The sequence below is a fragment of the Leguminivora glycinivorella genome, chromosome 18 (genome assembly GCF_023078275.1).
Source record: "Leguminivora glycinivorella isolate SPB_JAAS2020 chromosome 18, LegGlyc_1.1, whole genome shotgun sequence".
In the NCBI taxonomy this organism is placed as follows: domain Eukaryota; kingdom Metazoa; phylum Arthropoda; class Insecta; order Lepidoptera; family Tortricidae; genus Leguminivora; species Leguminivora glycinivorella.
The window spans coordinates 19,992,457-20,004,488 of NC_062988.1; the positions used below are offsets into that span (position 1 = coordinate 19,992,457).

Below are 12,032 nucleotides of genomic sequence, written 5' to 3' on the forward strand. Positions count from 1 at the left end.
ATTCACGTGCAGCTGCTACTGAATGTCTTCGTACCCATTCAAGGAACAGTGAATGAATAGGGCTCTTTATGGGATTAGAGGAAGTACGTAGATTTACATAAGGTGCCATTTATTAGTAGGTAGCAGATATTGTACGAAGGACAATATGTTCAAAATGATCTGCACAGTGTACACTCTTACCAATAGGTAGTAGATCACAGCTCACTCTACCGTACTATGTAGTTTTTTTTTCTGCTGGCTGTACTCTAAGATCCTGTGTACAGTCCTCCGAAATTGAAACAGTCATTGAAACTTTATTTACTTAAATTCTTTATCGACTCCATTTAGGCATAGGGTGCGTAGTCGAATGGCACAAACGCTCACGAAACAAAACGCTAGTAGATATATCTCTATCGCTCATGCATATTGGCCCGACAGAGCCAGACTACCTTTCGTGGCGTTTCGTTTTCGTTTCGCGTCGCACAAATGCCATTCGGCTACGGCGCCTGATCCCACCACGAGCTAGAAGCTATGAGCTATCGACTAGTAAGCTATGAGCCACGAGCTAGTAAGCTACGAGCTAACAAAAGATAAGCACTCCCGTGCAAATAAAAAGAGACACGGCGATTTTGATAGCTCACAGCGGTGAGCTATGCCCAGCGGGGCGAGTAGTTTTACTTACACGGGGGTGCTTAACTTTTGTTCGTTTTTATAGCTCGTAGCTTACTAGCTCGCGGTGGGACCAGTGCCTTAGGGGCCGTGAGTAAGTACTAAAACTTATTACCTAGCTCAATCTAAAATACTAACCGCTAATAATTAATGTTCACTTTCTAAGAAAGGTGAAGGACACAAAGTCACGGCCACTCGTAGTTTAGATTTTACCCAATTCCTAAACGGCTCAAGGGCGATCGATTCCGCCGCTAATCAGCAGCTAGCTGAATAATTTATTACGGGGGCCATTGTGTTGTGAAATAAGGAGTCTCTTAGTAATATTGGACTCGTTTGCATAGGCGGCAATTTGCAAGGAACGTCGTCGCGGCCCACACTGAGCTAAACGGATCACAGGGCATTGACGATCATAACTACACCATTGTGAATTAGACACCATTGTGAATTAGGAATGGGCTTTGTGACGAACAACTGACTACCTTATCGCGCAACCTTCCGAATTTCCGAACCGGGAAATCGGAAATTACGCGCGCATGCAACAAAGCGTAAACTTCCACAAACATAAACACGATCGCGTGCCTTTTCTGAACATCGCAATGATAACTGGTATTGTTTGAGTCTGCGCAAGTCATAAACAAAGTCTGAGGAGTTTCCTTCCCTCACCTCATCGTGGCCCTCGTTCTTCTCGCGGTTGGAGAGCGGCCTGCACCGCACCACCACCTTCACGCACTCGTTCAGAGCCGTCCTCGGCCGCGCTGACGCCGACTTCTCCATCGCACCCTCGCAACAAAGCGACGCAGTCACCGGTATCGATCCATCCAGGGTGTACCCCACATCACCTGTTTCTGCCACTACACATTAACTGATCACGATTTTTGTACACAGTAAAATAAATTAACACGTAATAAAAAAGGAACAGGTTAATAAATAGTTAGAAACGTAATAAAAATAAAATTATCGTAAATTTTTCTCGGGCAAAATTGCACTATACCGCCACCAGCGGCTTTTATCAATCAACTGATTTGATTTACTTCTTTCAAGTTTGACATAAGACCAATGTTGCTACAAAAAATCCTAAACTGCCTGTATTTTTTATCATATTTTATGTCGTGGTTGCGTGTTCTATATAAAGAGTATCAAATAACCGTTTATTTCAACTATATAAAAGCTCAAAGTAAATTTAAGCCTTTAACTTTGTTAAAATCGTGGGCAAAAAACTGGTAAAGATTATTTACTGTGGTAACTCAAGGGTACTGTGCGTTTGGTTCATGCATGCACAAATTAGTAATAAATATCATCTTTTATATTTATTTTATCACAGCTTCTAATTTTTATCTTTTATTTAAATTTGATGTAATTTATACCTTTGATTCCAGATTGGTAATGTAACTGACATTCGAAACTTACTGGATAACTCGATTTATAAAAGAAATCGTTTTGGTAACGAAACGCTATTATCACTATCATTATGACGTTTAACATGACAGCACTGAATTGTTGATTTTCTGTATAATTTTTATGATTTCGTAAATAAATATAACACAAAAGGGCGTTTTCCAAATTAAATCCCGAAAATCGAATTTCACCTGATCTGGACGTGTTTCGGCTCATTCTACTCAGAATCACGAGCTGATTCGATCCCGACGATAAAAAAATGTGTCCCAAATTTTCCATACAAAATTCGAGTTTCCAATACGTCACGCTCGTAGTAAGTTCATACTAAAATCGTGACGTAAAAGGAAAAAAATATTAGGACACATTTTTTTATCGTCGGGATCGAATCAGCTCGTGATTCCGAGTAGAATGAGCCCAGACACGTCCAGATCTGGTGAAATTCGATTTTCGGGATTTAATTTGGAAAACGCCCAAAAATATTCCATAGTTAATTGATTAAACTATAATGTCTACAAGCTTAACAATCAACTTGAAGAGACCTAGCAAAGTATATCATGAGGGTGTAAGTACAATTTTCATTAATCACATCCATTAATAAAGTAAAAAAAATGTTTACACCAAGTTTACACCCACTTCCAGCTATATTTATGCATGATTTATTTTAAATGTAACACTTAAATCTGAACCACGTACGATTTTATTTCTATTAACGCAAATATACTAAGAATCAAGTCATTAAAAAGTACGCCAAAGTAAGTCCAGTCCACCTAAGTTAATGAAGTCGTCGTCGGTTTGTTTCCAGGAAGTGATCGCCGGCGTGGTGGTGGTGGAGAGCCCGGGCGACGCGCGGCACGAGGGCCTCGCGCTCGTGGCCGAGGGCGCCGTCAACCTGCAGCTCAGCTCCAAGAACATTGGCCTCTTCTCCAACACCTTAAAGGTAACCCCTTAGGTCTTTTTTCTCAATCGTTCACTTTTTATCATACATGAATCTATGATAATATACTTTTTTTCCAGCCAATCAACCTGTTAAACACCTCAGTGGAGTTGGCTCCTCCGGGCAAGATCCCGGGTGGAGTGACTGAGATTCCGTTCGAGATCCCGCTGCGCGCGCGGCAGGCCACGTCGCCAGGCTACCCCGGGCTGCTGGAGACCTACCATGGGGTGTTTGTCAATATAATGTACACACTCAAGTGTGGGATGAAGAGATCTTTCTTGAATAAGCCTTTGAATGCAACTTGCCAGTTCTTTGTGCAGCATAGACATGTAAGTCATACTCTATTACGAGTTAATTGTTAATAAATGGATGGTTAGTTAATAATGAAAAACTGATATCTTATAAAAGAGACTGTAAGAAACTATGTGAAGCTATTTTAGCAACCCATAAGACCACTGTGCCAACCTGACAAGCAATCTTGGAATATGAGAATATATTATTATATTATATTATTTGATACACTAGCACCTGATAGCTGATGCGTGTATATCACTGCACTTGTTTTTAAGTTACTGTTTATATTTTAGTTTTAAATGTTTATCAAGTCTGTTTTTTAAACTGTTCACTGAAGGAGCACTTATCACTGTTTCTGGTAGTTTATTCCACTCGCGTACGACACGGTTTGATAGGAAGTGCTTCCTAGGATTGCTTGTGCTGGGAATGCGAGTAATTTTCAAGCTGTGGCCTCTAAGACGATGATTCTTACTCATAACAAACAGGTCCTTAAGTTCAAGTAAGTCATAATAGTCATGTATGATCTTGAATGTTTCGATGAGGTCACCACGCTGTCTCCTTTGCTCCAGGCTTGTCAAACCAAGGCTGGCAAGCCTTTGATTGTAGGGCTTATTACGTAGTCCATAAACCATCTTGGTTGACCTGCGTTGCACCTTTTCAAGTATAAGTAATATCCTTCTGAAAGTATGGGCTCCAAATCTGGTAAGCATATTCAAGAAGAGGCCTTATGTATGTCTTATAAAGTTTTATAAACAATGAGTTATCAATTGTCTTAAATGATTTCCGTATTAGGTATAGTATACTAGAGAGTTGGCTCTTTTTGTTATTTTGAGAATGTGCTTATCCCATTTCAGGTTGCTTGATATTTTGCAAGTAAGAATCCAACCTAGAGAACCCAAAACCCAAAGGCTGCATATTTTTGTGACACCTATGTAAAAAATTGTCTGCAGCAAGAGCCACCGGTGCTGAAGCCGGTGCGCTGCGAGATCACGCCCGCTTCAGTGCGAGCCGGCGGCGGCGCGCGCACGCCCATGCCCGCCTTCACCATCTACGCAGAGATCCACTCCACTGTCTGCCCCCTCGATAAGCCCCTCACTGGCAAGGTACAGTCAGCTGCAAATGTAATATATCTTGTAACAAAAGTTTCCTAGGGCTCAACTAGAAAGAAAAACTTTTGGTCCTGGATAGAATACGGATTGATTGGTGTCAAGAAAAAAGTTTGTTAAAAATTTACTTATTCTCACACCCTGTATGATTTTTTCAAAGACCAATCTTCATTGATATAGAATAGAGGGAAGATCTTCTAAAACCATTTTCCTAACTAGGGATCAAGTTAGTTGCTCTCACTGACCTGCTAATCCTGCTATCAAAATACATGCTGTATATATATTTCTCATTCTGTGATGTTATTGCAGATTCGCGTGGACGAGTGCTCTGTGCCGATCAAGTCAATAGAGCTGCAGCTAGTACGCGTGGAAACCTGCGGAGATTCTGAAGGATTTTCGAGAGATGGTAATTATAAAACAGAAAACTTTATCTTTAATTAATTCAGACCTTTTTATTTTCTACCATATCAAGACAGTTTTTAAAAACCGTGGAACCGTGGTATGTATTCATTGTTTTTATTTCAAAGTAGGTATTTGTTTTAAAATTTTGTTTGTGTGCAGCAACAGAGATCCAGAACATCCAAGTAGGAGAGGGCGACGTGGCGCGAGCGAGGGACATTCCACTGTACATGGTGCTGCCCAGGCTCTTCACCGCACCCACCACCGCCACTGTGCACTTCAAAATTGGTGCGTACTGTGTTGTACACCTGTCCTTATAAGTTTTGTCTTGATGAAAAATTAATGCATTTTCCTTGTTTCAGAATTTGAGTTGAACATCGCCGTGATCTTTGAAGATGATTATTTAGTAACAGAAAACTTTCCCATACTACTTCTGAGAAGTAGATAGCGAAATGTCGATCGCCGTGGGGACCATGATACTTTTTCTTAATAGCATTTATTTACATAAAAAGTAGTATTTACATTTTCTAATATTTGTGTTAAAGTTCAACATGATTAATTTAAATTTGTTATAAGATGATGTGAACTTGTGAAGAAAATATAAAATGGTACGGTGGCATTATGCGTTGGATTCTAAGTCTATAGTTTGACAGGTCCGAAAAAAAAAACTTTTTGACATTGACAGATGGCAATTACTGTTAGCTTGGGTTGAAGTGGAAAAGTAAACAAATAAAGCGTAATTCATTGTTTTTAGTGTTTTATTAATTAAAACCAGCCCCTAATCAAACAGCACAATAAACATGCCAGCTGGTGTTGTGAATTAAAGATTGATTTCATAAGAAAACACAGCCATGTATCATCCTAATCAGCAGTACGTCAATGGATACTCATATCCACAGTTTTTCGGTATTCCCACCGAAACTGTGCCAAATGTGCAACAGAACAGAGCAACAGCTTCGTCTTCAAGTTCAGACGATTCGTCGGACGCGCCAGCAGCGCAGGCGAAGCGTGAGAAAGCTGTTAAAAAGAAAGCGAGTGGTGACGGTGAAGGGAAGAAAAAATTGGATACGTCGGGGTTTTCGATAGAGGAGCGCATCGTGGCCGCGGCTTGGGTGCACGAGCGCTACCACACGCGCACCTCCATGGGACAGGTTGGTTATTTATTGTTTGATATTGATTACAATTCAAGATGATGAGTGCTTCAATGTATAGACTGACAAAGCTATATGCAAAGATGCATACATGGCCTACATAATCAAATGTCTAAAATGCGACAGGACGGTGACTCAAATGGATTAGGCAAGTACATGATGCTGCAAACTCATTAACTTCAAACTGTGTATTAGTTTCAACAATAGAATTTCTTTGTAGCGCGAGGCAAAAAAATTAAGTTTTGATTTATGTATTTGACATCAGAATAATGGGAACAGGTTGAATGATAGTGATAAATTCTGATACAAGTTATCATAAGTAAGTTCATTCATTAATTTCTAATGTAGTTTTATTTATTAAGGTAAAGTAAAAAATAAAAAATTCTGACCTACTACAATAGTCAATGGTGTTTATTCTGTGATTTCAGATAAAGCAGCAGTTTGAGCTGCGTTTTGGGCGGCCGGCGCCGGCCAAGAACACCCTGGTAGTGTGGGAGCGCAAACTGTTTGCTTCTGGCTCCATCCATGATGCGCCGCGCGCCGGCCGTCCAGCCAAAAGGTGAGATCCCTCGGTTGCCAACTTGTCTATTACAATATTGTTAATGTTAGTGAGCAGATTATATGTTCAACTTATTTATATATGAAAATAGTGATTTTTGGTGAGCATTTAACAAAAGATATTTTCTTTATCCCTTACATGCAAGCTTAAATCATGATTAAATAATAACATACTCAAAGGTAACTAAACAACAATTTAGCGAAAATACGGCATGTATGTATAATGGACACTCTTATATGTTCTGCTAGAACAGAGTAAATGTGGCATGTTGACAGGAAGCTGGAGGCGAGCGAGGTGTCGGAGTCCCTGGCGGCGTCCCCCGCGCTGTCCGTGCGCGCGCGCGCCGCCGAGCTCAACGTGCCGCGCTCCACGCTGCGCGCGCTCATGCGCCATCTACCGGCCGAGCCTGACAAGCCGGGTAACTATACAACTGTGTCTGTGCGTGCGCAGTGCTGGCTGTGCCGAGCTCAACGTGCCGCGCTCCACGCTGCGCGCGCTCATGCGCCATCTACCGGCCGAGCCTGACAAGCCGGGTAACTATACAACTGTGTCTGTGCGTGCGCAGTGCTAGCTGTGCCGAGCTCAACGTGCCGCGCTCCACGCTGCGCGCGCTCATGCGCCATCTACCGGCCGAGCCTGACAAGCCGGGTAACTATACAACTGTGTCTGTGCGTGCGCAGTGCTAGCTGTGCCGAGCTCAACGTGCCGCGCTCCACGCTGCGCGCGCTCATGCGCCATCTACCGGCCGAGCCTGACAAGCCGGGTAACTATACAACTGTGTCTGTGCGTGCGCAGTGCTAGCTGTGCCGAGCTCAACGTGCCGCGCTCCACGCTGCGCGCGCTCATGCGCCATCTACCGGCCGAGCCTGACAAGCCGGGTAACTATACAACTGTGTCTGTGCGTGCGCAGTGCTAGCTGTGCCGAGCTCAACGTGCCGCGCTCCACGCTGCGCGCGCTCATGCGCCATCTACCGGCCGAGCCTGACAAGCCGGGTAACTATACAACTGTGTCTGTGCGTGCGCAGTGCTAGCTGTGCCGAGCTCAACGTGCCGCGCTCCACGCTGCGCGCGCTCATGCGCCATCTACCGGCCGAGCCTGACAAGCCGGGTAACTATACAACTGTGTCTGTGCGTGCGCAGTGCTAGCTGTGCCGAGCTCAACGTGCCGCGCTCCACGCTGCGCGCGCTCATGCGCCATCTACCGGCCGAGCCTGACAAGCCGGGTAACTATACAACTGTGTCTGTGCGTGCGCAGTGCTGGCTGTGCCGAGCTCAACGTGCCGCGCTCCACGCTGCGCGCGCTCATGCGCCATCTACCGGCCGAGCCTGACAAGCCGGGTAACTATACAACTGTGTCTGTGCGTGCGCAGTGCTAGCTGTGCCGAGCTCAACGTGCCGCGCTCCACGCTGCGCGCGCTCATGCGCCATCTACCGGGCGAGCCTGACAAGCCGGGTAACTATACAACTGTGTCTGTGCGTGCGCAGTGCTAGCTGTGCCGAGCTCAACGTGCCGCGCTCCACGCTGCGCGCGCTCATGCGCCATCTACCGGCCGAGCCTGACAAGCCGGGTAACTATACAACTGTGTCAGTGCGTGCGCAGTGCTAGCTGTGCCGAGCTCAACGTGCCGCGCTCCATGCGCCACCTGCCGGCCGAGCCTGACAAGCCGGGTAACTATACAACTGTGTCTGTGCGTGCGCAGTGCTAGCTGTGCCGAGCTCAACGTGCCGCGCTCCACGCTGCGCGCGCTCATGCGCCATCTACCGGCCGAGCCTGACAAGCCGGGTAACTATACAACTGTGTCTGTGCGTGCGCAGTGCTAGCTGTGCCGAGCTCAACGTGCCGCGCTCCACGCTGCGCGCGCTCATGCGCCATCTACCGGGCGAGCCTGACAAGCCGGGTAACTATACAACTGTGTCTGTGCGTGCGCAGTGCTAGCTGTGCCGAGCTCAACGTGCCGCGCTCCACGCTGCGCGCGCTCATGCGCCATCTACCGGCCGAGCCTGACAAGCCGGGTAACTATACAACTGTGTCTGTGCGTGCGCAGTGCTAGCTGTGCCGAGCTCAACGTGCCGCGCTCCACGCTGCGCGCGCTCATGCGCCATCTACCGGCCGAGCCTGACAAGCCGGGTAACTATACAACTGTGTCTGTGCGTGCGCAGTGCTAGCTGTGCCGAGCTCAACGTGCCGCGCTCCACGCTGCGCGCGCTCATGCGCCATCTACCGGCCGAGCCTGACAAGCCGGGTAACTATACAACTGTGTCTGTGCGTGCGCAGTGCTAGCTGTGCCGAGCTCAACGTGCCGCGCTGCGCGCGCTCCACGTGCCGCGCTCCACGCTGCGCGCGCTCATGCGCCATCTACCGGGCGAGCCTGACAAGCCGGGTAACTATACAACTGTGTCTGTGCGTGCGCAGTGCTGGCTGTGCCGAGCTCAACGTGCCGCGCTCCACGCTGCGCGCGCTCATGCGCCATCTACCGGGCGAGCCTGACAAGCCGGGTAACTATACAACTGTGTCTGTGCGTGCGCAGTGCTAGCTGTGCCGAGCTCAACGTGCCGCGCTCCACGCTGCGCGCGCTCATGCGCCATCTACCGGGCGAGCCTGACAAGCCGGGTAACTATACAACTGTGTCAGTGCGTGCGCAGTGCTAGCTGTGCCGAGCTCAACGTGCCGCGCTCCACGCTGCGCGCGCTCATGCGCCATCTACCGGCCGAGCCTGACAAGCCGGGTAACTATACAACTGTGTCAGTGCGTGCGCAGTGCTAGCTGTGCCGAGCTCAACGTGCCGCGCTCCACGCTGCGCGCGCTCATGCGCCATCTACCGGCCGAGCCTGACAAGCCGGGTAACTATACAACTGTATCAGTGCGTGCGCAGTGCTAGCTGTGCCGAGCTCAACGTGCCGCGCTCCACGCTGCGCGCGCTCATGCGCCATCTACCGGGCGAGCCTGACAAGCCGGGTAACTATACAACTGTGTCTGTGCGTGCGCAGTGCTAGCTGTGCCGAGCTCAACGTGCCGCGCTCCACGCTGCGCGCGCTCATGCGCCATCTACCGGGCGAGCCTGACAAGCCGGGTAACTATACAACTGTGTCTGTGCGTGCGCAGTGCTGGCTGTGCCGAGCTCAACGTGCCGCGCTCCACGCTGCGCGCGCTCATGCGCCATCTACCGGGCGAGCCTGACAAGCCGGGTAACTATACAACTGTGTCTGTGCGTGCGCAGTGCTAGCTGTGCCGAGCTCAACGTGCCGCGCTCCACGCTGCGCGCGCTCATGCGCCATCTACCGGGCGAGCCTGACAAGCCGGGTAACTATACAACTGTATCAGTGCGTGCGCAGTGCTAGCTGTGCCGAGCTCAACGTGCCGCGCTCCACGCTGCGCGCGCTCATGCGCCATCTACCGGGCGAGCCTGACAAGCCGGGTAACTATACAACTGTGTCTGTGCGTGCGCAGTGCTGGCTGTGCCGAGCTCAACGTGCCGCGCTCCACGCTGCGCGCGCTCATGCGCCATCTACCGGGCGAGCCTGACAAGCCGGGTAACTATACAACTGTGTCTGTGCGTGCGCAGTGCTAGCTGTGCCGAGCTCAACGTGCCGCGCTCCACGCTGCGCGCGCTCATGCGCCATCTACCGGGCGAGCCTGACAAGCCGGGTAACTATACAACTGTGTCTGTGCGTGCGCAGTGCTAGCTGTGCCGAGCTCAACGTGCCGCGCTCCATGCGCCACCTGCCGGCCGAGCCTGACAAGCCGGGTAACTATACAACTGTGTCTGTGCGTGCGCAGTGCTAGCTGTGCCGAGCTCAACGTGCCGCGCTCCATGCGCCACCTGCCGCGATAGTCCACTATCATATGTTTATCATAAAAATATGATCATAAGTCTGTCTGGCTCCCCTTTTCTCCAACGTGAAGAAAAAGGACGGCACGGCATGTTGAAATACGAGCTCAAAACACGTTGATAACTTTCTTATGGCATAGAAATAAAGATTTGTACCCTCTTTGGTTGATTCTATCATTTTCATCTGGCCTGTGAACCAAGATTCTAACTCCCATATCCCCTTTGATATGTCACAATTAAATTAAGAGCTTACACTTTCAAACAAACATCAAGAAATTCTTATTTTCAAAATAAGTTCAAACTAAAAGTTTTTATTCCTTTCAGCAAAGCCGAGAGCGGCCAGGAAGCGCCCCTCCAAGCCTGCGATCCCCGTGCAGCCGCTTTTCTAGCCACCGCCTCGAGCAGGAGCTTGACACTCATAGCAAGCTGTGCGTGTTATTTTATTGAGAATAGTACGCGCAACTCTGCTTAGAGGGCGCCACTAGCACAAACAGTAAACATACCACCTTAATAATTTGAAAATTAATAAGTAAAATAAACATATGAGGCGGGAATCAAAGCAGCATACCAGCTTGAAAAATTAGCAAAATGTTTTCAATTGAAGGTAATTTCAAATGTCTATTACGCTATTAAACTTAATCATGCAGAAACGGCTGCGAGCGATTTTATATTTTTTTATTAAAGGATAAATTCACACCTCCGGCAGGACTCGAACCTGAGACCTTCTGTATTATTTGTAAGTTACTGTATGTTTTACTATTTGTACTAGCCCTGCACACTGGCGGCAGTGTTGAGCGGCACGGCAGTATAATACTCCCTAGAAAAGGGCTCCAGAGCACAGTTTGCATGCACATGGTTTGTAATCGGCGGGCTGAGAAACATGGAAGGTGAAGGTTGAACATATTACTTAGGCCCACTTGCACCGACCACTTAACTCAGGGTTAGTGGGCTCAGTGGGCTGTCAACTGTCAAATTCCATATAGAATGGTGGGTTAACCCTCCATCTTCGTTGGTGCAAGTGGCACTTATAAGGATACATATTTAGTTATAATTAGTTATACTTGTTGGTAAGGATTTAGAACTTTAGATTCTCAAGGTGCCTAGCCATCATTCCAATTATTTACACTCTGTAGCCATGGGGTCTCATCCGGAACATCGTATAATTAATGTCAAACCCAAATCATAGATGGCGCTACGTGCCACGATTAGCCATTATGACTTATTTATTCAATAAATTTAAAGGTCTCAAAGGTATTATTTTAGTCTCATGCATTAAGAATATCATTAATTTAATACACAAATCCACAAAAACACGAATTCAATGCAATATTTTTCAAAATTCGAATCTAAAATTTATTACACGACTGAATACAACATCAGCAAACCCGCATTGAACGTTATTGAGTCGTCTAAGTATTATTACCTCTCGTCACTAGATGGAGTGACTGTGCATAATGTACGTGATATAATTAGAATAGCCACTTGAGTGCGGGCTAGTCATACGTTCAAAAAACCAGTGTAAGGGCGCTCTCCGGAACCATGATCTTCTTACGCGTCTGGACGGCACATTTTAGACTGGTTACGTAGCCGTATTCAACTCGTGTGCACTCCGTAACCACATGGTATCGTTAATGAAACTTATGAATGAATGGCGTTGTTGGTAAAACGAAAAGCAATATGTGAATATGTGTGTGTGTGTGTATTATTCAATAAAAA

At 47.2% G+C, this 12,032-nt stretch overlaps 3 protein-coding genes across 3 annotated transcripts in view; 2 read left to right on the forward strand and 1 right to left on the reverse strand.

The window, feature by feature from the left end:
• The window catches only part of LOC125235810 (kinesin-like protein Klp68D), a 66,203-nt gene extending 64,553 nt beyond the window's left edge, over nt 1-1,650 (reverse strand). Inside the window, 1 exon segment of the mRNA XM_048142399.1 lies at nt 1,312-1,650. Within this exon segment, the coding sequence (XP_047998356.1) occupies nt 1,312-1,422 (111 nt within the window). The 5' untranslated portion in view covers nt 1,423-1,650.
• A 468-nt stretch (nt 1,651-2,118) lies between these two features.
• Nucleotides 2,119-5,525, forward strand: LOC125235767 (vacuolar protein sorting-associated protein 26C). The gene is made up of 8 exons (XM_048142353.1): nt 2,119-2,190; nt 2,515-2,605; nt 2,846-2,980; nt 3,058-3,306; nt 4,222-4,374; nt 4,687-4,783; nt 4,939-5,064; nt 5,139-5,525. The coding sequence occupies exons 2-8, from the start codon at nt 2,549-2,551 to the stop codon at nt 5,222-5,224; spliced, it is 903 nt and encodes a 300-aa protein (XP_047998310.1). The 5' UTR covers nt 2,119-2,190; nt 2,515-2,548; the 3' UTR covers nt 5,225-5,525.
• Nucleotides 5,526-5,627: 102 nt separating this feature from the next.
• Nucleotides 5,628-11,444, forward strand: LOC125235768. Its single transcript, XM_048142354.1, has 4 exons — nt 5,628-5,927; nt 6,356-6,486; nt 6,762-6,904; nt 10,641-11,444. Exons 1-4 carry the CDS (start codon nt 5,628-5,630, stop codon nt 10,703-10,705), a joined length of 639 nt encoding a protein of 212 aa, XP_047998311.1. The 3' UTR covers nt 10,706-11,444.
• Nucleotides 11,445-12,032: the final 588 nt, after the last annotated feature.